Consider the following 26,597-nt stretch of genomic DNA (forward strand, 5'->3'; position numbering starts at 1 on the left):
GGTTTAAACAAAGACGGCGTTTCCAGCCAAACTCTCAAGCTTTTGTTTCAATAAATGTATACCCCTGATCGGTGCTGGGACATGCAGAGGTAGAAAGATAGCACGCCTCCCTGTCCCTATCGTGCCTCTCCTCTCTGCCCCTTTCGTTATTCTACAAATTTTTGATGTCTTTGTTTCCGGCAGACATCTATCATTCATGCACTCAGAACAGGCACCCTCGAGCTCGGCCCACAGTAACATGTCTTGAATGTATAAAAACTATAATACTGGTTCTCGCACGCTTCTCTTTCAGGGAGTTCCCTATATGCCGACGCAGTTACATTAGTTCAGTCATTAAGCGGCAAACTTATCAACTATGCTTTCGAAGGAAAGTTATAAACAATATCGCAAACAAATCGCTCACATTTTCTTTTACTACAAGATAAATTACTCATTTTCCGTCATTATATACGAACGCGCGCCTCGCCTGTGTGTAGACGATTTATATTTCACCCGACTTACTGCACTTCTCGCCACCGATCCCTCTCCTTGCTACAGCGCAGGCTCGTTTCTAAAGTTCGTGCCTACTGCCCGCGAGTGCGAAGCGTCTTTCATCATAACGAAACGACCTATCCGTCTTTTCTCTTTTCTTACGTGCTCCTTCCACTCCTCTCTAGCTCATTCTGAAAACTGAGTCGTGACCACGTCAGCAACAGCCGCGACGGGGCATCTATCACTCTTGAAACGCGGACTCTCTTCCGGAACGGTGCATTCAACCGTCCTCGCACGCCTATCTGTCCTTTCATCTTGCGCTCCGTTTTAAAGCCCGTCGCCTCGCGGGCGCGTCGGAAGATGTAGGTCGCGCATATCCGCCAACGCCATCAAAACAATGTTCTCGGAAGCAGCGAATCTGACAGGTCGCCCCCGACCTGTCCGCACACGCACGAGAAGACGCGGACGCTTGTCGCCTCTGCGCGGCCATGCGAGACCCATTTCGGCTGTCGCCGCAGCGAAGGCCGTGCGATGCGAGCTAACATAAAGGGCATGAGAGTCCAGAAGGTTCCCGTGAAGGATTGCTAGGGGGAGGAGGGAGGGGAGGAGGGGGAGAGACTGGTGAGGTCTCACGACCGCTGTGATACACCTACAAACCCAAATTCTGACCGGTGCCAGACCGTGCATGCAGTTCGCCGTGGAGCACTCAAGGTACGTTGCAGCGCGCCAAGCTGTCAATCTGCCAGAACCATCCCATCAATGTTCACACGCACGTGCGCGCGCTTATTTATTACAGTTGAACTAATTCAGAACTATAAGCGTAAGGCTTTGCACATCGATTTCTCTATCACGAAAGAAACCGATATCCGATCATGCTTTGGTGTTGTCAGATTCGATCGAGAATAAGAGACGCTATCAAAACAAAGAATACGTTGCTTTCGGCCAAACATTTTCAGATTTAATTCCTTTAGAAATGGAGTCACCCTTAGACTTCTGAGACAGTTGCTAACATTCATAGTTGGCTGTCCTCTGTGCTTTATCAGAGTTATGTGAATTCTGTTAAATTTCTTGCTGCGAGACTCCGACTTCCCAGCTATCAGATGCTTCGAGCTTTCCGACGAAGAAGAGAAGGTTTAACTAAGGTCTGCGGCCAGTCACCATGCCAAAGCACCAAGCACTTTCCCCTAGTCAACAGCGCTCCCATTCACTGCACAAAACCTTTTTACAGCAGCAAGGACTCGCACGAGGCTTCTTAATCAACGCAGAACGCCGCGGCATCACCTGCGTAAGCTATGAGTTTTACTTCTGTCCGTTGCAGCCTAAATCCCCTTATTTGTTCATTTCCAATGACACTCAAACAAAAGGGCTCTAAATACAAAGAAAACTAAAGCGTCGAGAGAGGGAACCCTTGGCGAAGAGAAAATAGCACGTTTATGCGTTCCCTCACCGTTTGATTTACTGTCATTTGTGTTGTACATGCCCTGCACTTCATGGCGACTCCCTCTCTGAGCACACTACCCAAGTTTACATAGTCTAATATACCCAGTAGAAGATCATGGCCAGCTCTGTCAAAAGCCTTTTGTAAGTCAATTTGGATCATCGCCACTCCAAGCCCAGCGACATCACAGCATTGTAGAATAGAACGTGCTACATTAATGTTTGTAAAAAAGTGATCTACATTTGATGCCACACGTTTGGCGTGGCACCCATAATTCAACACTGATAGATTGCAGTCTTTTAGCTATTACTTTCATTAGGATTTTATATCGGTGGAGCTGATAAGCCGACAAGACATGAAACTGCGCAATTTTTCCAGGTAGCCTGTTTTGGCTATAAGAATTGTGCGTGCCGTTGTAAAGGAAGGGGACAGTGGAATATGACCATATGCTTCATTTAAAATCATAGTTAGGATTCGTTAACCTGTCTGTCATTGCTTTGTAGAAAGCTAATCTGAGCCCGTCAGGTCCGGGGGACTTGCCGGGATTGAGGTTGTTAATGGTCCATTTAGCGCCGTTTGTACCAATTGGACATTCCAACTGCTCTACTACCTCTTTCCTGAGATGCGGCATCAATGAAAGAAACTCTCTCCTAAAACGTTTCAGGTCCATGGTGCTACGCGGAAATAACTCACAAAAATAGTAACAAAAGGGTGTTGCATTTCTTTACGTTCACTCGTAACAGTTCTTTGCCACTTAATATGCGTCACTTGTTTCCTACGCGCATTCAATTTTTTTGTGCCTAGCGCTCTTTTCGTGCATGGACACTTCACCCATCATCACTTTTTAAGCCCTAGCTCTCACCAAAGCACCTCAATAGCGTTCTGCATCAAATAGTTCTAACTTATGCTTAAGTCTGCGAATGTCATCGTTAAACTTGTCTGGGCTTTTGCATTCCTCTTTCATTAGCTGCTGCAAGTTAGCCTGCATTGCTTTTCTTCAGCTTTTCAATTTCTCAGTGATTGGAGCACTGGGATTGCTGTGGTCGACGGCAGAGGTTTGATTCCACTGTCAGTCGTGCATTTCCTTTTATTTACAGAGGTTCAAAATGGGGGGAGAAAGACGCAGAGTGCCTGGAAGGAGGCAAAGCTTGCTTCGCATTAAAAAAAAAAGAAAAACGAATGTGAACAGTAAAAAAAACGTGAAATTCCTTGTCAACTAAAGGAAGGCGACAACATCTGCTGTGCGACCATGCAGACGTTTTTGATGGCTCAGAGGTGCGCCTTGTTTGTAGAATCTACTACAACGTCTATGAGCAGAATCAAAGGAGAGCTTAAGCACGTGTCTTTTTGTTCGGTGTTATGAGCGCTTCCCAAATCTCACGGACGTCGAGATATAGTGTAACAAACGAAGTGCACCTCTGAATCATCAAAAACGTCCGCATCGTAAGCCAACAGATGCTGTAGTATTCCTTTGACAAAAAATGTCGCGTATTGTTTTAATATTTACGTTCCCCCTTTCTTTCTTGATTTTTGTGATGTAGCTGCCCACGTCAGCCACTTATCACCATATATAAACATCTGCAATTCGATTAAATAAAATCAATTGCTTCTATAAAATCGGTTGTGTCGTTCGTTTTAATTCGTTTTATTCCCTTTTAAAAACATACCGCAAGAAAACTATAAACCAAAATGAAAAAGGAAAATTCTTAGGCTACAAAGCAATAATAGCTATCAATCGAATATCAACCGAATCTCTTAAAGTAACAGATGAGATAGTAAATTTAAAATAGAAGATACAAAACAAAACGAAGCGAACCTGGCCGCTATGCTTCAAAGTCAAATGCTCTGCTAGAAGTCGAATAAGGCGCAACTCTGCAAGTGGCATGTTTGCGAGTATTTGGACAGCTCCAGACAGACGAAAATCACGTCAGCGCGGATTTTCACGCTGCTTTGATTGATGCCATGGTTGGCTTCAGGGAAACTGTCCATCTCAGTATGTCGTCGAAGTAGTGTTAGACGTTATCTTTTTATCCGCCACAAGAAGCAATTGCGTGACGGTAGCTCCCGCATCTAGTAAGCAGTACCAAGGATGCTACAACGCTCCTATATCTTCTCTACAAGGCGCGAGCAGTAGGATAACAAAAAGACAACGAAATTCGAACGTATATATTCGGATGGATAGGCAGTCAAACTGGTGAGTACCATGGGCATTGGCACTTTAAACTGACCAGTGGGTTCCACTTAGCCTTTGTCGCTCTAGTGCCGTAAAACCGCCAAGTCCATTATCATGTGGAAGCCAGCAGTTTATATTAGGATTCAATTTCATTGTTCCAAAGAGCCGCGGGCGCTTTAGTGTTTTAGACAAGAGCTTTGGAGAACACCGAGGCCGACGCAGCCATATGTAGAGTCGCTAGTTTTCACAGAGAAGAATTAAAGTGGCGAAGGGGCGTAAGCTCAAAGGAGGTCTCTTATCTGCGAGAAAGCAGGCGCGCCCATGAATTCGGGAATTCGGAAAGTCAACTGTCGATTGCCCTAATTTAGAGCAAACTTTTGCTCGCGTCAGCGGCAATGTGCAAAGTATTAGACTCACCTTCCGCTCACCTTGGCCAATTATTCTTTTGCAGGTGCGGTTCTCATCTGACCTGCCCATTCGGCAGCTACTTTACACTGGGTGCATGGTTCCACCTTTGAATTGGGTCTGTAACACGCTAGGAATTGCCTGGTTATCCGCTAACCTGAGTTAGGAGGCAAGAGATCTCTGAGTGCAACTCTGAAGACGTTACGTTCTTGTTTTTCTCCATATCGACTGTTCTAAACACATTTATACGTGTGTTCGCGAACAATATAGGATCATGCACAATCTCGTACCACAAACAATCACCATGAAGTTGAGAGAAATGAATGCACTCATTTTTGCTTCGCATGAGTGGCGAAAAAAACAAAGTGCAGAAGTATTCAGAACAGAAAATATGTACAAGCAACATTGACACGGTTGTGCGAAATAAGTGATAACGCTCGTATGTAATTTCTACGAAATATCTCATCAGCATAAGCGCTATGTTTGTACAAGAAACTTGGGCTGAATTCCCGAAACTTTCCTTTGTAAGAACTAAGAGCTACTAGCTGTCCCTTCGCTGTCATGATTGGCCAGCGAAGGCTGTAGCCTATGGACTCCTTCGTGCATACAGCTAGGCCCCGGTCTCATTTCATCTCATTCATGACACAGTAAGAAAATTGCGGGAAGCGATGAGGACACAGCGATGTAGACAAGTAAGCCATACACAATGCTTGCAGGAACGAGCACTATGCCCTTTTTCTACGTATGTGTGACACTCAGTAATCAGACGCCTCTGCGCCCGTCATTTCACGATGCCACCGCGATAGGGCTACAAAATAGGCTTGCGCCCGGGGCGATGAAGGGGGGAGGGAGGGGGGGATGGAGGTGGATTTCATAAGCAGGCGCCAACCGAGCTCCCAATGGCGGTTGAGTGGAATTAAAGCTCGTACTTTTTATTGCTACACGAGCTAACGTCTTCCTTTCAAGTTCAGGGCGCCCAAGGGGCGTGTGGTAGTCATTTGTTGGGATGAGATAACAGCCGGTGATGCAGATGAACGCCAGGAAATAACGTGGCCCATTAACACGCGTCTTGAGCCCCGTGTGTTTGAGCAGCACGGCCGCATGCATCGGCACCTTCGACCGGTTCGTTTTCGCCGTGAGACCAGCACGTGCCTCGCGCGAAGATATTTGGTCAAGCGCCCTTTGCATACAGAAAATAAAGCTGATCAGTAAAACGCTGGAACAAAGGACGAACAGGGAGGGCGGACGACACAGAACGCTGTGTGACAGAGAGAGAGAGAGAGATTAACGAGAACCGTTGAAGTTGTCCTCAGTTCTCATTAAGCTCTCTCTCTCCCTCTCTATATCCCCTAGCCACACCCCTGGCACACTCATACTGTACCGGTGCAAGCCTTACTCGTCCAGACTCCTGACTGAGCGCTGGTTCAGTGCTGTCTGCCGTCCGTTCTCCCTCTTTGTTCCACGTTCCCGCGCTGTACTAATCACATACAAACTAGCTCGAGTATCTGTACTCTAGTCAACTATACAGTTTATGGGTTTTTCCCCCCAGTGTTGCTAAAAGCGTTTTTTAAAAACTGTTCCATCCATGCTGCCGTTGTGCAGCTGCACCTACAAGCGCACAAGATGCAGAGTAGAGTATGCTGAGATGGCGGGATACTTCCACTCTGTTTGCAACAATCCAAAAAGTCCGCGTATCGTGTTGCAAATACACGTGCGTGCAGAAGTAGAAGTGACATTCGACGCCAGTTTCGCGCGTTGTTTCCACCGCAATTAAAAAGCTTGTAACTGACGTCTGCCTCTTTGGATGTTATTTACGAACAGCCTTACTCCACAAGTATAACGAACAAGAGCATCGTTGGAAAAGTGGAGGAACGATTTCTTACTTTTCCCCACAGGTGAAAGTCTTGACAGCGGCCGAGGAACTGCATCGTTGCCTATTTTCAACCAATCGAACACGCATCTCATTTCAAGCCTTCATCTGAACTAGCAGAAAGTTGAGATAGGCGCAGTTCATTCAAAAGTTTGATTTTATTCGCCTACTTGTACGCGTGGCTGACAGCGCAGGCTCCCACTCACTGCACGATCAGCATAACACAGGCACTGTCCTCCTCGGAAATGACAGCGGTGGCACGGATCGATGCCATCGTGACGACCTGAAACACCTGGCGAAAGCGTACGTCGTTAGCCGTTCGCAGTTGCTTGCGCAGGTGCTCCGTTTTTTTAGAGAGAAGAGGCAGAAATAGCGGCACTCCTTTTATAATCGCTCGCAGTTGTTCGCCATCCATTCAACAAAAGTAGAAGTCAAAAACAAAGAAAAACAGAAAGAAACAGAACTGCCGATGTTGTGTCTCTCGCGGTAAACAAGGAATGCTTCCGATGTACTACCGGCAGCTGCCGTCGCTACGAATGGGCGATCCCCACTACACTTGAATGACATTTCAAAGGTGGAGAAGAGAAAAAAACAAAAACAAAAGCAGCGAGACAGACTCCGTAAGCAGCAAAGAGGAGAAACGAGTCACGAAAGATTCGTCGTCGTGGCCGGGACATGCAGGGGTACAACGATTGTGTAATGCTCAATCAACGACAAAACTGAAGGAAAACATGGCAGCCGAAGCGCGTGTGCGACAAAGCAGGAAATGATCGACCGGCTCGATCCGAGCATTTATGGCTACGCGGGCCCCTTTTTCCCCTCAACGCTCCCTTCCTCGAAATTTCGCTGCTGCGGGCTGCACGGCGATCGCGAATAACTACGGAGCCACCGAAATCACTTACTGCAGCTGCAGCAGCTACGGTTGTATACACGCCCAGCGGCTGCTCGGCAGGCGGAAAAAAAACAGAGGGCGCTCTAGTGTACAGCTAAAGGTGTTATGAGGGGCGCTTCGAGTCGTAATGAAAGCCAATACCGGAAGCGAAAAGCGCCTTTGCAGGCTTTTCAATTTGGGAAGCCGAGGCTCGCGGGCGCGAGCATATTTCCGCATTGCCGCCCGCAGGCGAAGGCCTGCGTCGAGCTGCGTCTTTTCTGTGTGCGTGTCAATTTCAAGCTATGATCGAGTAGCACGGTCATTATTGAGACTCAGAGACGCGTGCTGCTTTAACTATATATATATATATATATATATATATATATATATATATATATATATATATATATATACACGCACAGGCACGCACACCTGACAGTCCCAGACACGGCGGTATACAGTAGTTGTATAGCAAGAATCAGGACGCGTGTTGCACGCTGTGTCGCGAAGAGCGCTCCTGAGAGTGAAAGATGGAAACAAGTGCTGCTGCCTGTGGGGGCAGGAGATAGAAAAGAATTATTAGACAAAGAACTATGCCAGGAAGGAACGGTCGGGGAAGACAAGAAAAAAAAAAAACGAGGAAATGTCGCCGCGGGACGGCCCGCTGAGGAACTGGCTCGCAACTCTCATACCGATTGTGTCTCGCGACCCCCCTTCGCCGGTAACCCCCCGGCTGATAAGTTGCGCAATGGCGACATGCTTCCGCGATGCGCTGCTGCTGTTGCTGCGGCCGCCGTCTATGCCCGTTCGCCGCGTGCCCTCCCTTCCCTCGAGGCTTCAAATCGAGGCCGGAGCGACGGCTGCTTCACGCTTATCTCTCGGCCGATTCGAAACGCATCGTTGCGTCACTGAAACAAGGAGGAAGCAAGGAAGAAGCCGCATGTTGGCCGGCGTGGAGTCAATTAAAAACTGGGCGAGACAGACGGCCGGACGGCTTTTGTCGACTGCGCCTAGAATTAATGCATTTCGAGAACACGCGTCTCCTCGGACTGGTTCGATTTGGCCACAGAAGCAATACCGGCCCATTCCGCCAAGTCTTCCGGCGGAACCACGATGTGCTTCATTTTGCAAGTGTAGCTTTCGGAGGGCACTTTCTCTTCTTGCATTAAAAGAAATAAAAGCGGCTTTGGTAGACAGGGTCTTTCATTGAAGCAGGCACATCTACTGCATATCTGCGACTTTTGCTTTCCCCTCGTCACTACAGGCGCGTTGAACCAACTTCTAGATTACACATGGCCTGGGAACTCCTCAAATAAGTGACGTTACACACGAGATGCATATCTTGTATAGATACAGGGAGCACGTCCGGAATCGGAGAAGCAGGTCTTATGACATTCTGCTTTGAAAGCTTTTGACAGCGGCAGAAGCGCCCTAGCACATAGCCTAGCTTGTGGTGAAAGCAAAATGGGAGGTCCGCGGTGCACATGCGCTGAGACATCATATCACATATCATCATATCATAGCATATCACAAGGCAAAGATGAAGTGTGCCCTAGATTTGAAAATGTCAGAGTGCGCATGCTACAAGTGGACATTCCGAAGCTGAAGCTTGGCGCGTAACACTCAAACCAGTGATGAAGCATGAGTACCTCTCTTGTCGTTTGGTGTGTCGTCTCATTTTCTTCGCAGAACGAGCGGCCGTTGTCTGACTTTGGGGTCTCGCGAACACCCCAATTTAAGAGAGAACAGGAAGACAGAACGAATACATATATATATGATAAAGAGGAAGAATTTGCCAGAACCAATCTCACGATGACTGTCGACGGTAAAGTGTTTAGCATTAAATCAGTATAGCGACACAGCGTATTACCACCGTCGACACGATTTATGTATCAGGCGTGTACTTTGGCGTGTATTGAAAAGCGGCAGATACTCAGTGCACTCAAGGCGCAGCCTGCTAAAGCGTCAGGCTGCTGTCCTTGAGGAACCCTTGTGACGTGGGTTTAATTCCGCTCAGCATCGGCGATTTAAGGGATCTTCTTCATCACTGTAGAGCAACACATTCTCAGTGGCGCATGTCATGTTGGCGTCAAAGACGTTCGTTGAAGAGCGCCACAAACTTACTCACACATGCCCAGTGACCCAAGGTGGCATCAAAGAGGTTCATTGAAAACCAACACCGAACGACTGGTATACATATCCAGTGCTCCAAGTCGGCGTCACAGAGTTTCTTCGAACAACGGTACCTACGCAGTGCCGCATATATAGTGGCCCATGTCGGTGTGAAAGGGGGTCGTTGAAGAGTGGCACATATCTACACATTGCCACATACTCAGTGACCCAAGTCGCTGCAACATTTGCTTTCGAACCCTGTTCCCTCGCCACAGCAGCCCGAGTCGCTACCCATTCGACCACGAACTAATCACTGACCCAGGCAGGAGGGAAAATGGTTAGATACAAACCTAGATGCTTAGCCCCCACAACGTGCGTGAAGTGCCCCAAGAATGTTAACGCATTAAAAAATGCCTTGCGTCTGGACAGGACGTACCTGCAACAAACGGCAGCGATGCCAGGCCAGTTGTGCTTGGCCCATAACGTGATCGTCGTCTCTGCCATTCACGGACACCATGTTGCTGATCGTTTTCATCTTCACTCAGGACGCATACACAGAACCAATGAAAGTAGACAGCTTTAGTTCGGCGTCCTCAACCACCCACGTACGCAGTGCGCGAGGTCGTGCGTACGTAGCGAAGTGCGCACGAAACGGCAACAGTTGGCCGGACGCAAAAATTGATAAGGTGATTGCCGATTTGCACCCGCAGAAGCCGGTAGTGTGCTACCCAGCGCCGTCATATGCCACCTTCTGAAACTGTATAGCCAATATCAGCCACCACGAAGTCAAGCCACAAGCCGGAGTCATATTTTCAACAAGAGCCATATCGAAAAATGCGCTCTCGCGGACACGCCGAGAACGTCCCGCTAAGCCCGCAGAGCCCGTGGCGGACGCTCACGCAAACGTGTCAGCCAGTCAAGTTGAGCGAGCGTCGTACCGGGCCGTATCAGCCCGCTTATACGTGTTTGATAAACCCTCTCGGAAATAATACGTGTAAATGCTGATTCGTTCGGTCGGTGGGGCGCAACACAAATCCGGCACACTTGTGGCACCCATTGTCGTCTCTGCTGGACTGTGCTTCCCGCTGCATTCTTGGCCAGTCAGCAATAAGGGGCCGAATTCACAATGCAATTTGCACGCTAGAGTGGTTCTTAAGGATAGACGAATGCCAATCGATATATGGAGCACAAAAATCGAGAAAGCGGGCACGCAATTCAGGTTCGTAAATTCTGTTCGTGTTTTCTAAACGCGATCTTATCGAGCTGTCTGAGCCCGCCTTCTGTCTCGACTGGATGGTGTCGGGATCATGTAAACGGAGCCCATCGTCAATTATGACATTGCGCCTGTAAAGGACAAGGGCCGGTCAGAAGAACACAGACTGATCACAGGTATCAAGGTCTTTTCATTCGTTTTATTCTCTAACATTGCGACACGTGAGAGGCACTTGAATCAGAGAGCGCGATAGACAATATCGCGCACCATACGTGCGCTAGCTTTGACAAACATGTTGACATATCATAAATGGCAAGTCGAAAAGACGTAGAAGAATATTGTCTTTTTTTTTCTATCTCTCCTGCGGCACCAAACAATTGCTATTACCAAACCTCCTCCGTAACAGGGGCTTTGCATAAACGTGACTGCCCGTTCATATATTGGCCCGACAGTTGTCAGATAAGAGCTTGTTGATTCACGTGGTCACTACTTTTTTTATGCTAGAGTTTTTTTGCGAATAACAAGAAGAATATCGCTTTTTGTAAAACAACGCGCAACCTGAGACAATTGTCACAGCGAGTAGAATATTGCAGATACGGAGCTCCATGATGACTAGAGACTACAATGAGCGCTTAAACTGGGTCTCGCACCCAGTTAAGAACGACATGTATTACGATACGCCTCAGCTCGATATCCCGTTGGCGATACAGCTGACAAAAAAAGTGAAATTTTTTCTGCAGTGTAACAAGAGAACAAAATACATACTTAGGTGGCTCACGAATATCGCTATGCGAAGCAGAAACAACACGGCAAACGGACTCCCTGCGCTTAAGCACGCATGGCCCTCAGCTTTTGCACCAATAGACATGCCGAGGTACTCGAACGCGTACCGAAGAAAACAAGCGTTGACGCAGACAAACGTCTCGTGTTTCTCAACCGCAACTTTTTTGTCTCAGCACAACCACATGTGGAAAGAGCAACTCGGTGCATGGTGCGTGACGTCCATGATTTACAAGGTCAGCACTGTGGTGCTTAGCCTATATATACGTGTATTTTACGATTATTCACTCTTTAAGCTGCGGTCTGTGTTTTAAGTGCGTGTCTGATAACAGCCTTTTTTTTGTTGTTGTTGTTGTTGTTACACATAGTGCAATCACGCGTCGAAGGCATCATCGCGAGTAAAAGTTAGTATCCCGCTTCGAGCGGCGTCTTTTCTGTATACGTGTCAATTTCCAGCTATGATTGAGAATCACGGTCATTATTGAGACTCAGAGACGCGTGCTGCTTTAACAACGAAAGAAAACATAACAAAGAAAAAAAAAGAACTCAAGTCGCAACGTAACTGGGTACTGCGATCCTCATAGCGCGAGTGGAGAGCTCGAGCCAGTGTGGAACCAGTGCATTTTCGCCGCCTCCGTACTGGCGTTGCCTTCGTCGCACGGCATGGTAGGCCCGCCTCCGAGATTAGAAGTCTGTGCCACCCTCTCCTGCGGGAAACAAGTTATTCTAAAATGAGCAAATTACTGGGAGTGAAGCTTTGTTTTGCAACGGCACACTCTATAGACAATATAGTGTTGGTTACTGCATTGTACGGGATGAACTGCTGGTCCCATATAAAACTCCGTTTTAAAGGGCACCCTCACCAGGTTTGGGCATTGCAAACAGACAGGTGCGGCGCTTTTATCCCCCGATAGCAATCGTGTCTGAAAAATATCGAATGGCTGCAGGGCGCGAAAACGTTTTCAATTTTTAACAGAAGCCCACGCGCCATTCCTGTCGAGGGAGCCACGTACTTCAAGCCAGAGAGTCAAGGTCGCGCGTACAACCAATTACAACCCTACGCGTACAACTCTACGTAAGACGCACTGTCTGCAGCGACACCGATTATGGTACGTGACTTTGGTAAATCATGCAATGCAGAACGCGCGATGCCGCCACTAGAAATGCGCCACGAAAAAAAGAAAAAAAATAAGGAAAAACGTAAAGACGGTGGGTCCTGTGACATAAATGTGACGCAGTTCCTCAGCTGCGTTATGGGAGAATGCAGGGAAACATGAATTTTGACTTGCGGACGATAGTCATGGCAAATGGATAGAGCGTGAGTTTTGGCAGGGAAGCAGACCTCCTGGCAGCGGGGCAACGTGAGATTTCAATTTCTCCTAGCTCCTCCAATAATGAACCAATTAAAAGAAATCCTTGTGTTAAAATGATCTGTAGACGGCGCCCTGAAACTTACTGTATATAACCAAAATTTGCAAAGGAGCTAGGTGAGGGGCCGTTTAAGCAGTTCTCTTAGTCTTCGTGTGGAGTCAGTTTGCTAATATTGCGCCCAGTTGGAGCGAAAATATTGTACCATAGTGGGTTAACTCGCGAACATGAGCGTTATATCGGACAAGGAGTTCGTCCCCCATAAAAGAGTTGCCAGAGGTCGCTTTATTCTTGTAACGGACGTCGGGTGTACGATGTTCCGAACATGTTGAAATTTTTATTGTGAGCAAGAGAACGTAGGCGGCTATGCATGACCTTGCAACCGAAATTAAACAAAAAACCTGCGTTATAAAGAATGTATGCCTTGGGGAGCCTCTGGTGGATAGAGAGTTTTTGAGATAATGTTCCGGCAAAACGCTGCGAAAAGTCACTTATCTGATGGAGGTCGCCTGAAAGTAAAGCAGGCTTAACAGACTGGTCTAGAAAACAAAAAACGAAGTTCCGTATTTCCCAAAATATACTGGGCATCAGGCGAATAGTCTGCAGGGGGCAAATGTGGCTTGAAAATTAAAAGTTCATTATTAGACACTCCTCGCCAACTGTATAGTTCGCAGGAACTAAGTTCAACTAACTTGTCCGCAACCATCATACAGTCGGTTTCACTGTGTAATTTAGAAAAACAAAAAAAAGTTGCTGCTGCAGTATGGCCTTGTTTTGTTTTCAAACGTGCCTGTGATCATTAAAAAAAGATGATATCGTGTGTAGTCTGCACGCATAGAGCTAATTAAACTACTATAGTCCGCGCACTATAGCCCCGTACGACACGGTATTTCAATTTCCCAACAAGGATTTCAGGGTTCTGTACAAATGTGACGAGCTGCTTTATCACATCGCCTTCCCTGTAACTCGGAGGCTGAAAGCGATGTGCGAAGAAGAGAGTGTCCCTGGGGCCTCACCGCTGTTCTCTCCCGTCATGGCCTGCAGCATCCTGAAGGACCTGGAAGGGATGCTCCCGCCGGTGTACTTCCGCGGGTCTGGCTCGGCCTCTTGCTGCGAAGCCGGCACGCTAGGGTGGGGGAACACCTTCTCGGGAACGTGCACCAGCCCGCCCTGTGCTTGCGGGCCAGAGTAGCCGCCCTCTTCAGGTCCGCCCAACTGGATAGTCATCTGAGTTGTCTTGCGGGGTTTGGGCCCCGCATGTTGTTGTTGCTGCTGCTGTTGTTGTTGCTGACGTTTCTGGTCGAAAACGGAAGGCGCCACGGAACCTGCGTAGAACCACATAACAGTCGAACGACATCTGTGAATGCTAAGCTTAGAGCACGGAGCGGTGTGGAGAAAATTGGAAACACCACCTGCTTCATAAATCGGGACCTTATTCTTTGTAAATTATGCTACCTCAGGTGTCTGCCGGTTGGTCCAAGAAACCGAGTGCGGCGTTATTAGAGATCTTCTGGAACACACACTTTCATTCAGCGTTACTTCCACGTCGCGTGATGATGTGAGTAAGCTGAGCGCTGTATCTCACGTAACGTAAAAAAAAAAAAAGAAAAAGTCTCGCCTATAGTTACCGACTCAGAAACGGCACGCATAGGGCCGAAATAAGAGCCAACACTATGCAACTCCAGCTTTATCTCGCATCTTTCCATATATGGGATGCTGGAAGCGGGCCGGAAAAGCCAACAAAAGCGTTGGCTTGAAGCACACCACGCTTCCAGTTCCATTCGTCAGCGGCAGCTGCCGGGGAGTACATATAATATTGAAAAGAAAGCATTAGAATTGAATTCTGTGGTTTTACATGCCGAAGCCACAACCAGATTATGGGGCACGCCGTAGTGGGGGACTCCGGATTAATTTTGACTGCGCGGGCTTCTTTAGCGTGAGCGTAAATCTAAGTACACGAGCGTTCTGGCATTTCGCCTCCACCGAAATGTAGCCGCCGCAGCCGGGATCGAACCCGCGACCTCAAGCTCAGCAGGGCAACGCCATAGCCACTGGGCGATCGTGGCGGGTGAACGCAAGCAACAGGCACAAAGGCGAACATGAAGATCAAGCGATAATGGCCACCAAAAATACAGAACATAAGGAACCGAGAAACGGAATGCACGTAATGCTAAAAAGCGTTAAAAACAATGGACGCCGTCAGGTGACAGTAGTGTAGTGCATATCGCACAAAAAAGAAAAAGAAAAAGAAAACAAAGTAACAATACTATTAGCATGCCATCAATACCGTATATAATATACAAAGTGTCAAAAATAAACAAAAAAAGCCACGTATTGGGTTATTTCTTCAAATGTGCACCTTTGTCGACACCGCTGGTCACAGCATGACGCTACTGGTCTGGTTTCGCTTTGCACCTGAATTGATCAACTTTGCCATGGAACTGCCTATATCGACCAGCGGTAGAACGTGACCACAACCTGGAATATAACGACGTGATTTTTTTCATTGATCAGATAATTACTCGTACTGACTATGTAGCGGGCACTGTGCTGTAGCCAGACCACCGACGAAGAAGAGGGTTCGGAGAAGCTTTAATGAGAGAGCAAAAGAAGATATACTGATGTGTGCAACGAAGCGGGAAGCGTTTTTTTTTTTTTTGGCTTTTAAAGACGGGAAGGTACAAAAGTGAGCGCGAAATTGCCGAAGCGTATTTCTATAAGTAAAGCGGGAGACAGTTGCATCAGCAAGTCGTCTATTTTACACAGTGAGGCTGAGCTCGAGTATTTCAAAGCGTTAATTTAGGTCGTTTTTTTTTTTCGCGTGTCACTCGTTTGGTCATGCATCAGCTCTGTCAATTTCCACGTACGTGAGGTTCCACCTTTAATTAGTTCTCAGTTCTTGTTGTTTACGTCTTTTCTTTCTTTGTGCGTGTGGTCTTGTGGTTTAAGCGTTTATAACGTTTGCGCGCACGCGGCTGTTGTTGCGTGGAATGGTTGCCTGTTAGGGTATAGCCACAATTTTCGGGGGATCTTGTGAGGCAGATTGCGTGTGGAAATGTAATACGGCTCTGTGCATGCATGTGGAGGCGTGGTTGGCTGCAACAAAATTCAGCTGCAAGTCAGCGCTCGTTCCGTGCACTGCGGGTTATCCGGCCCTGTCTTCCTTGCACCGCGTTCGCCTCAGCCAGTTCCGAAGCTGCTTGCCCGAATCAAAGTCCTAAGCGCGTCAGGGTTAGCACGCTTGTACCTATTTTACCTGTCAGCTCAGGTAGGCCGCTCTTGCGTGTGCTGAATTATCCGCCCTTGATACCGAGAGATAATCGCCGCTCAATTTTCGCTTCTCTCAACTCGGTAGTCTATAATCTCTTCGTTGCTTTAGCGACTCGGCGTGTGAGTCTTTCAGACTATTTCTTTTCTTTTTTCTGTCGTCGTTTCTCCCGCGATGTGGTATCGACAATAGAAGTCGAAGGTGTAGCTTGAGCCATTAACGAAGGGAAAGACATTGTCGCGTATATACTTTGAAAAGAAGAATAAAATGGACATCCCCGTGCCAGCTACAAGGTAAACAGAAAGAAGGAGATAAGCGTGAATAGCGGTGTACATTCGTTAATTAACAATAACATCAAGCATTTCGTTTAAAAATGCAAGAACGAAGGCAGTTGTTAATTAATGAGCTCATTTCGCGAAACTTCAGAAATCGTGTCCCGACAGTAAAAGAAGAAAAAAATACGAAGGAAAAAAATAAAGGCAGAAAAAAAAAAGATCATGAAATCGTAAGTAAGCTTGTGACATGGAGTCCTCAAATAATGTAAGTTGCCGCCTGCGCCTGCCAGGGAATTGCAACAGCAGTTGAGTCACAGAGAATAAAAGATTAGAAAGCCCCTGCCGCGCAGCGCTGTGTAATCAAAGAGGGATTTTCTTCCCGCCGAATTCGAGAGAATATAACTAATAAGCACCCCTTCAACTGCAAGTCGACAAATGCACCCTGCGAGCGTACGGCTTATATCAGCGTTGTTTTATTACTGGCAGCCCGCACATCAAACACGGGCAAAGAAAAGAGACGTAACAGGAGCGCTCGTATTACGTCTCTCTTCTTTGTCCGTGTTTGATGTGCGTGCTGCCAGTAATAATGCAGATGTACCGACTCGCCCAGCCAGCTACCGTACTACAGCGTTGTTGTTGCATTTCTGTTTTTTGTCCCCCCGTTTTGCTACAATTTTCAATTTAGTGAGAAGTGTATTGAAAAATATGAGAACCTGTATGGTCGGGACCAAATCACCTCGGCACAAGAATGAAGGAATTGCAAATCAGTTGTGCGGAAGCTCGCAAGGTAGAGGAAGAAATATGAAAGGTGAAAATTGGTCGTCGACCGGCCAGTAGCCGAAGCTACAAAGGAAGCCCATACAGCTTTCTTTTTAAGAAAATGAGGCTTCGCAGTCGAAGAAAAACTCGTCCTGGTCCGGAGGTCGAAACCGGAACCAACAAAGCTCTCTCTCTCTCTCTCTCTCTCTCTCTCTCTCTCTCTCTCTCTCTCTCTCTTCTTTTTTAAATTTATTGTTGCCGGTCGAACGAAAAAGCAGCAGATATCACCAGTAACCGTGATACCATCGGGCACAATTACGACGGCACGCTTAAGTACTAACATACCATAACTAATATACCACTTAACTGCTCCGTATAACAAAACACAATGCTCGCTTTATACGGCGAGGACTCACAAGGAGTACACACATTGTCTGTCAAAATTGAGGCAAAATTTAAGCAATACCTCACGGGCCATTTCTTTCTCTTCGTTCGCTGAAAATAGGGGCAAAGACAGGATAATTCAGGTCGATGAATTGACGCTTTTTTCTTTTTTTCACGTTATCGGCAACGAATAAAAGGGAACAACGTCATCGTGCTGCTTTCAGCACATTCCGAACGGCGCGAAAATGTTATACGAAACTTTTTAATCACGGACTGCTATGTAGGTCAAAGGGGTACACGAAGGTGCACGCATACGTAGTATTCGCATTTCCCACATTGCCACCCGAAGCACGCGTGCACCTCACTGGCTGCGGGTTCCCACAGAACACGTGCCTCGCAATGTCCCGCTTCACTCCCTGTCCGCAGTACGAATAAAACGAGTCCGAAAACATCTCGGTAGGCTACGCGTAACAAACGTAATACCTCACCTAAAAGCTCACTACAGAAGAACTGTTCCGAACTGACATTATCAAGACGCCGCACACTGTATAAACAAACGGCGCGCTCGCGTGTTTCCTTCGTTGCGGACTCGACACGCTTTGCAATTGTACGCAACAGTGCCTCATAGCGCGCGAAGTTCGTTATATGGCAGCGTCTCGTGACGACAACCACACCTCCTAAGCCGGGACTTCGGAAGCGCACGTTCGGTTAGGAAAGTATTGAATCGGCGGACTAGCGCCGTGCGCGCCCCAGTGGTCCACTAACAAGTATCCGATGTATTGCAGCCATACACAGCGGCTTGAATAGCTGTATAGCACCACAGGTGGGCCAGCGCAACTGGTCTCAAAGCCACTCACGCGCGAAAGAAAAAAAAAAGACAAACCCACATCGGCTATCGACTTCCAGAGCAGTGTTTTACGTTCGCACGTACAAAGGTGCGCTATACGTGTGCGACAGAGAATGGCGGGGGCTGCGCGACGCGGAAACGAACGAGAGGCGTAGATAAAACGGCATCATTTCTGCCGGCCGACTCAACAGCGAGGCCCGCGCGGCCCTCGCCACTCAGGCGTAAAAACGACACGGGGCAAATTACATCCACGCAAACTAAGAAATTTTGAATAAGAAGACAGACAAAAGCATCTCGGATGACCGACATAAACGGCCGGCTCGCGCGCGGGGGACGGAGCGGCGCGGTCAGGCGCGAATAGCCTTCCCGATCAAACTTCGGGACAGCTGGCCCTTCGTTTACTGTTTTTTTTTTCCCTTCCTATAGCGTGCCGGCTCTCAGACAGTCGGAAGAGTGCGGCGCCGCCTGTGATGGGCGCCGTCCTTAGCCCCGATTCGCCGCATAGGTCCGCCGTGTGTGCCGAAAGACACCTACTTGAGAACGCGAAGCAAACAAAGAAAGAGTTTTTGTGCGAGTGGGGCCTTTTTTGCACGGCCAGAACAAAGGACCCTCGGAGGCTGTTTCCACGTAGAGAACACAGAACGCGGAAAAGCGCGTGTGCAAACAAGCGCGCACGCGAATAGCGGAGCCTCAAAAGTCAAACACATGCGGGCGGGCGGGCAAGGCGAGCGTTACCTCCGCCCTCCCCATTCCAAAAAGAAAAGCAGGGGGTACATCGCAAAACTACGGAATGTGCGGATACACGGAGCACATTACTTTGCGCATAAATTACGGAGCGTCTTACATTTCTTTGGTTAAGGTTTTACACGGAGAAAGTGTCACGACCTTGCAGCGAACGCATTCGGCTCCTCGTGACTCTTGGTCGGGTGTATTCTTTCGATGCATTAACGTGCCGGATATAGCTTTAGCAGTGTGTCCTGCCGCTAATAATTTTGCCATCCAACTCTGGAGTAACGAATACGATTCATAGGTGAGGTCGTGTGCGCCGTTCCAGATCTAGTCATACAACTCGACGTTATCCACGAAGGGGCTAAATTACATACACTGAACTGTGTTTCTCCTGAGAAAAGCTCGCTACGTGTTTCCCACATTACAAAAAAAATAACATACCTCGTGCTTAGGAAGAATAAATATTAAAGCTCCTTAGAAGTGGACCAGAAATCGGTGGGGCCCCGGCCTGTTATTCACAAAACGCCAAACACACATCTGCAATTAAACAATGGTTGGAACTTTGCCCATCGTTGTGCAATCATTCTCAAGCAATGAATGTGTACTCTCGATTTGACCATCGTTAAAATGTCCTGTGAAACACGTTAGTTGCTAGGCATCATTTTATCCAGAAGTATTTCTCACGCATTGCATTGGAACGCCAACGTGTTGCGTGGTTGATTTTGGGAAAGAACATCTCGAACATTTGGGCCTGGGTAATGTCAGAATTCCTTTCCTACTTTCGCACGATTCTATTGTTTTCTTATCAGCCACCGCTCACGACAGGCTGATTCTAGTGATAACGTATAAGTGAAAAGAGAAAACATATGACGAGAAGTGAAAAGAAAAACCATTGAAACAGAATCATTATATTTTCCCACCCATGGCGCGTATCTCAGTGACCCTAGATATATATGCCTTGAGAACTGACTGGCTTCACTGGCACAATAAGAATACCTGCTGTTCAGTCACTCATTAAAAAATTAAAAAGAGAACATTTGCTAATTTAGGCGTCTGCAGTTATACGCCACACAATCTTCTTGTATGGGCGTATGCCTCTTCCAATACGTATAGCATGTCATAAAATGATCTCACCGTTGCAGAATTTGAAGAACTGCGAAGAATAACGCACGGGTGAGTGTTTGATAATGTATGTTTAAACATAGGTGAAAAAAAAAAAGAAAACGATATCGTTCCCCTATGGTTCAAAACAGGTGACATGCCGTTAACCGCATATTCGTATACGCGCCGGTAGTCTACGCTACACAATGCATCCTGTAGAGCGGTTGCAATTGTTCGCTAACGACCGCTAATCCGTCGCCGGTGGGCAGCGAAATTACGCGTACAGCGGTTACCGTCGCCCTGCTCTTTGTCCCTTGGTTCATTCGGAGTCCCGCCAGCGTCGTTCCACCGGCAAGCGAATTCTTACAGAGAATTCGTTCGCCGGCATGCGAGAGTCGGCATGAGCAAAGAAAAGGAGGTGGCCACGGGGCCACCGAACGTCATTAGCCCACGTCCCGAACGCGTGTGCGTAATATGCTCGCCGAGACGTGCACTCACCGTCGTCGCCAGTCATCTCCTGAAGCATCTTGAAGGAGCGCGAGGGGATGTTGCCGCCGCGGTAGCGCGGGTTGATGGTCGTGTCGTCCAGTTCCTCCGGGTGGTTGCAGTACTCGCGGATGTCTGCGCGCAGCAGGGTCACACCAATACTTAAGGTCGGAAGGATATGAGGAGACGCGCAACACGCGCAAAGCACAGCGCCTGCCCCGTCGGCGGGACAGCGCACGACGGTGCCGGCGCGAATCAGTTGCATACGAGTCGCCTGGCACGCATGTATGCCCCGGTATACCTTTGACGCTGCATGGCTTCTGCAGCGAAACATTCGCACAGATGCCGTTATTTCTGTCTAGAGCGACGGAACACTGTGCTGCTTAATGAATGGTCACATACGCGAAGGCAGATTTAGGGTTTCAGTGGTACAGTGCTAGAGCTAAAGGAAGGCCGCGTGAATCTTCAAATCCCATATTAATGAGTGCGCCATCTCGAACTTCTAGAATGCTGTGAGATTACGTTTTCTTTTAGTTATGTCACAAAGCTATATATAGCTCTCCAGACAGCCGTGATGGATGGTGTGCGTCTGTAGTCCATGAATAAAATGCCAAACCGTGTATCCTGTACCCGCCATCCCTCTTGTTATACCTGCTCGACTATATACAGGGTGTCCCAGCTAATTGAGTTTAAAACCAGAGTTTAAAACATGCAAATGCCACGCAGCTAGGCAGAACAAAGGTAATGTTGTTGGCCGTCGCTTGCATATGCTCAAACTATTCTTTTTTCATTCCGCCTAATAAGATAATTAGTATTAATGAAGTAATTAATCAACTTCTCAAATATTATAGATACATGAAAAGTGTCAATGAGAAAATTGTAGAGCGACATGAAAAACTGTCGATACAGCTTTCTGTCGCTCAATACGCGCCAGGTACAAGTGTTCTTCCTAGCGTGAAAGAAGCCCGCGAAAACTCGCAAAGTGCCTCGATCGGCCAGTCGCGGGGCAATTTTGCGCGCATTTGCAGGCTTCTTTCACGCTCGGAAAAACAATTTTACCTGGCACGTATTGAGCAACAGAAAGCTGTATCGGCAGTTTTTCATGTCGCTCTACAATTTTCTCATTGACACTTTTCATGTATTTATCATATTTGAGAAGTTGATTAATTACTTAATTAATACTAATTATCTTATTAGGCGGAATGAAAAAAATAGTTTTAGCATTTCCAAGCGACAGCAAACAACAGTACCTTTGTTCTTTCTAGGTACGTGGCATGTGCATATTTTTAAACTCCGGCTAAATTTAGCTGGGGCACCCTGTATAGATCGAGATGTGTGAGTGCTACTTCTTGCCGCGGTCGCCAGTGTGCCACATATCGGGACACTCGGGGCCGGACAAAGTGGTAAAGCAGCGTAGTACATTGCCGCTCGCAAAGCGCCACAACTGGCATGTCGATTAGCAAAGTACGATGTCAGGCCGGCTGGTGCATAGCTGCCAATGTTTGTGGCGCAACAGGTTAAGTCGAAGGAAAAAAACAAGCGGGGCAGAAAGCTGGCGCTTTTTCTGTGCGTTTGTTCTTCTTTCTACTTATCTTCTGCGTGACAAACATTGACAGCACGTACGCGCACGTTTACGACAACGGAAAGTTACGCGAAACAACCAAAGTATATGTGCTCACCTGGGGGTGGTTCCTGCTGTGGCGCCGGGTAGTAGTACTGCTGCTGTTGCTGCTGCTGCTGGTAGGGCTGGTCATCGGCGCCGGTCATCTTCTGGAGCGCCTGGAAGGAACGCGACGGGATCTGGTCCCTTCGCAGGCCGCTGAACCGCATCTCATCCTCCTCCCGAGGCTTGGGCGGCGCTGCTGCGATAACACGAAGTAAAAACGAAGCCAGCGCCAATTAGGTCGAAGAGCAAGTGTCCAAGTGACTGTCGCGTAAGGCTAATGGAGGATGAAGCACAGTGAACGAGAGGAGGGAGGTCTGAGCTGATATAGGGAGTGAATAGCCTGGTGATATAATGAGAGAACATATCAGCCGAAGCGAACTTACGAGAGCCAGTTTTTCGGCTGCTGTCGATTGAACAATCGCGCCCGTCGATTAAACAAAATAACGAATAAGTGATACAAAGTGAAAGGCAAGCGAGTCATCAAATGGAAGACAAAGTAGCACAAACAAATGTATGGCAACAGCGAGCGCGGGAGAAGTGAACAACTCAGTCACTTCTTGTGTCACGAGACATTTAGTCATCACTACGAGACGTCTATCAATGTTCAGTTGAGTGTACCGTGAAAGAAGCTCTGGACGGAATGCACCCCATCCCAATGACGTGGCGTTTTGTTTCCTTACGTCATGTGATGAACAAGGCGAAGCTCTACCATCTTTTTAGGAATAAATATTGCGCTAGAGACATCTCCTCCTCTTGTTACACCAACGCCAACACTCGCCTTCGTGAACCTCTGGTTAAGAAGCAAGTCGTCGCCAAGCACGTCCCCTAAAGACAGAAACGTGCCGCCGTTGTTTCACTTCAATAACTATACAGACACAACTGGCGCATTGTGCAATCATCACGCGAATGTGGTCATCTTTTTTTTTTTTTTCTAACCGAGTGGAGAATCGTAATTCACTTTAAAAGAACATACACAAATAGCCAAAAGTATTCGCGTCACTTGCATGTCACAACCACCGATGTTTCTGCATGTTTGCAGAAATCTGCGTATGTAGTTGGTATGCAATACGCCTGGGTTGTGGCAGCTGGCCGCTACCCTTATCTTGCAAGTCTGTGATCCAGGCGAGCGATTGCATATGAATGATACACGCACACTTCTTGCACACGTTGTTTGGACGATTACTGCGGTGTTGTATAAAATGCAAGGTGTCTATAATATGTAATTTTGTTCTGCATTGGTACTCCGCGTGATTTATCCTTTTTGTTAATTTACTATCTTTTTAAATGAGTCATCTAGATATAGCTTCCAAAGTGTGGGAGTGGTGCGCGTCCCCTTCCTCGTCCCCCTCCTCGTCCCCCCCCCCTTATAACTTTTGAAATTGGGCGAGATAGTTACGGTTTCCCCCACGCTCGGGAAACCACTCCCCGCTCAACCTGTCAAAAGTTTTCACATCGAAGTATATACACCACCAGTCAGCTGGCTGATAGAGCGAAGTAGAAGACAAAAACAAAAAAGAAACAATGGCGATCTCGTGTAATGAGACGTAACCTACGAAATAAGATGTTTCCTTAACATTAGGCGGTGTGCTCAAGCTGAAATATCTAGGCAGAACTAGGAGAATCAATATAATGGGCTGCACATACCAGAGAGACGACAGATGCAAACGCGCAACCTAAAAAAATAAAAGTAAAAGTAAACAGGGTAAATATGACATCGACACTGTGAGCAGTGCTCACTGATGTCGCGCATAAAAGAAACTTTATGCCAGTACGCTCATTCCCATATCGCCGCATCGATCATGAATGATCAATATTAGGGTAAGATCGCCTTGCAGTCGATAAACCAGCCCGTGTCTCCATTTATTATTTAATAGATTTAATTTTACGCTGCTTGTAATTTTATACTGGTTCAGAAGCGCGCAGCACGTTCAATCCGCCGGCCACTGCCTTGCGGTGTTTGGTATGCAGCAAACGTATACATGTCCTATACGCGTTTGACCTTCGTGGCGGTGTCGAAATCCTGGCCGTTCCGACCTCTGGCGCTGGTCGGAAAATCTTTTTTTTTTTTCATTCTGCTCTGTATAGAGTGGTTCGTGAAGCCAAATGAGCGCCAAACGTGATTTCAGTCACGTAATAAATGTCAAACCCAGCGTGCCGTATTCTATTTAGCACGCGCACTGGGCACAATCGTGCGATAAATTTGCGATAAACCGGAAAGGCGTTACAGAATGAAGCCAATAACCAATATGCGCGCGAAAAATTTTCGCGGCAAGAGGGACGTTGATGAGTATGGAAAGAAATGGTGAAAAAAAATGCTTTCATGCACCAGTTTCTGTTTTCAGAGAAACAACCGGAAAAAAAAAGGAACATGAAGAAGAGACAATAACGATGATGAACGGGCTAAACACTGTATTAGCAATATTTTATGTCCTGCTGTCCTATATAAATTATATGTGCATTATATCAGTCATATTAATGTCTATTTGTACTCAAAATCACCAAGCGCAGGTAACTTGTGCCCTTTGGCTCCTTTGACAATGCACTATAAGAATATACTGCCAAAGAGTACACAGGTTCCAGCCCACTCATATATAGGCTCCCGCAGATAAGCAGTAACTATAAGTGCCCTTGGGGCATTCGATTACGCTCGATGCCTGTCGGAGAAATTAAAGGAGTGGTGCCGACCTTCGCCACGCGAATCGCCTTTAAAGACTCGCGCCCATATCACGCATCACGAGCAACCACACAGCGCCGCTTCGCAAAGCACGCTCGAATGACTGTATAACGACGGTAGCGCGATTTTACGCGCACTAAGTCGCGCCCCAATAACGCACGCGTGCGCGATCTTTTCTTTGTCTTTGCTCACGTATGCGCACAGCTTCAGGCACTGAGGCTGTGAGAAGCGTTATCTATACTGAGGAATCTGTGCCTTATATACGTCACGCGCACTCTAATTTAAAGGTGCGCTAAACGCCAAAGGTCTGCGAATTTATGCCACACGGGTTCGGAAAGCTATTGGGCTGTTATCAGTCTAAAGTGCGACGAACTGCTTTCTATTTCACGGCTTTCAGCGTACATTGCAGGCATCATTGAACACGTGTTGCCGAGCTACAGGAGAACGTCTATATAGTGCGTTACGACAGCATACCTGCACGTATATCAAGTGAAAATTGCAGCAAAAAAATATTAACAAAACGAAACTCATACGTCCTTTGCGTATCTCACAGACAAAAATAGACATCGACAGCTGAAGGTCTGTAATGCGTTGATTGTTCAGACCTGCTAGACAATACACGCGCGACGGTTGTGCGGAATCGCAACGCCCTCGCCGTCCAGGGACACACGCATCCAGTGCGTTGTACGACGCGGAGGGGTGCAGCTGACGCGCGAGGACCTTGTGCCTTTATCGTCGCTTAGGAGTTACTCTTCGTGTATGTGTTAAGTCATATGCGTTTACTGGAAGGACAGACGTAGCATTCGATCGAATGGTTCTGGGGAGATTAAGCGTTAGTGACGCTCAAGACGTACATGCGAAGCCAACAGTATAGTGGTTCTCTAGCAGGAACTCTGCGGCATGTTTTAATAGATGACTGTGTACCGCTCATAAAACCAGCGGATTCGAGAGAAGACCGTCTTCGCCGGACAAGATTCAAATATGAAATTGAAGGACATAAAAATTTGCGTGATAATCTCCAATACAGCCTCAAAAATTTATACAAGTCACCAATTAGCCATGATTATTAACTTTAACGTGCCTATCGCAATCGTGCAATTGAAACTGGTAAGAGCTCAAAACGTATGCGCTAACTATACAGGAATCGCGATAAAAGCGCCTCTTTTCGAAGTCTGTCCTCAAACTTGCGCGGTAATTTTTCCAGAAACGCTTCCGCTTTTAATGAATGCGAGATAAAATGGCGTAGAGCTCATTCGCACCATTCCTGGTATACTTTTGGGGGAACAAATGTCTTTAAACTGGTGGTGCGTATTCACGGGATTTCTACTCATTGGACCTCCCTTTGACAGTGAGAAAGCTCCAATTCTGCGGCAATTGCAGTCTGAGAAATTAATTAATTATTAAATAAATAATAGTGAAATCACTTGATTATTCACCTCATTGTACAAAAGTTTATGCCCGCTGCAGGCGAGCAATAAATCACCATTTTGTCTCGGCTTCCTTATTTTCAATGTTTAGGAACAGCCGTCCCCGAGACGCCTGATATATACGCCAGTGCGAACGTATACTTTACATATATTGTGGTGTGGTTGATGAATAACTGCTGTGCTATCTTAAGAAGGCCTTTGCAACGCTTTACGACAAGCATCAATGACTACGGACGTGCCCAAACTTTTCTAGCGCTGATAATGGCTACCACTGCAAAAT

The 26,597-nt window shown here is 47.2% G+C and overlaps 1 protein-coding gene across 2 annotated transcripts in view; it reads right to left on the reverse strand.

Annotated features, from left to right (window-relative positions):
* Positions 1-10,732: 10,732 nt before the first annotated feature.
* The window catches only part of LOC142579724 (uncharacterized), a 97,002-nt gene continuing 81,137 nt past the window's right edge, over positions 10,733-26,597 (reverse strand). The window contains exons 6-9 of one of the 2 annotated variants that reach the window (XM_075690233.1): positions 22,230-22,409; positions 20,563-20,685; positions 13,718-14,026; positions 10,733-12,040 (exon numbers count right to left, since the gene is read on the reverse strand). In XM_075690233.1, coding sequence (XP_075546348.1) covers positions 12,018-12,040; positions 13,718-14,026; positions 20,563-20,685; positions 22,230-22,409 — 635 coding nt within the window. In that variant the 3' untranslated portion in view covers positions 10,733-12,017. Of the gene's footprint in view, positions 12,041-13,717; positions 14,027-20,562; positions 20,686-22,229; positions 22,413-26,597 lie in introns of both variants that reach the window. The other variant, XM_075690222.1, reaches the window with a different exon arrangement.

Source organism: Dermacentor variabilis, chromosome 1 (assembly GCF_050947875.1).
Source record: "Dermacentor variabilis isolate Ectoservices chromosome 1, ASM5094787v1, whole genome shotgun sequence".
NCBI lineage: Eukaryota > Metazoa > Arthropoda > Arachnida > Ixodida > Ixodidae > Dermacentor > Dermacentor variabilis.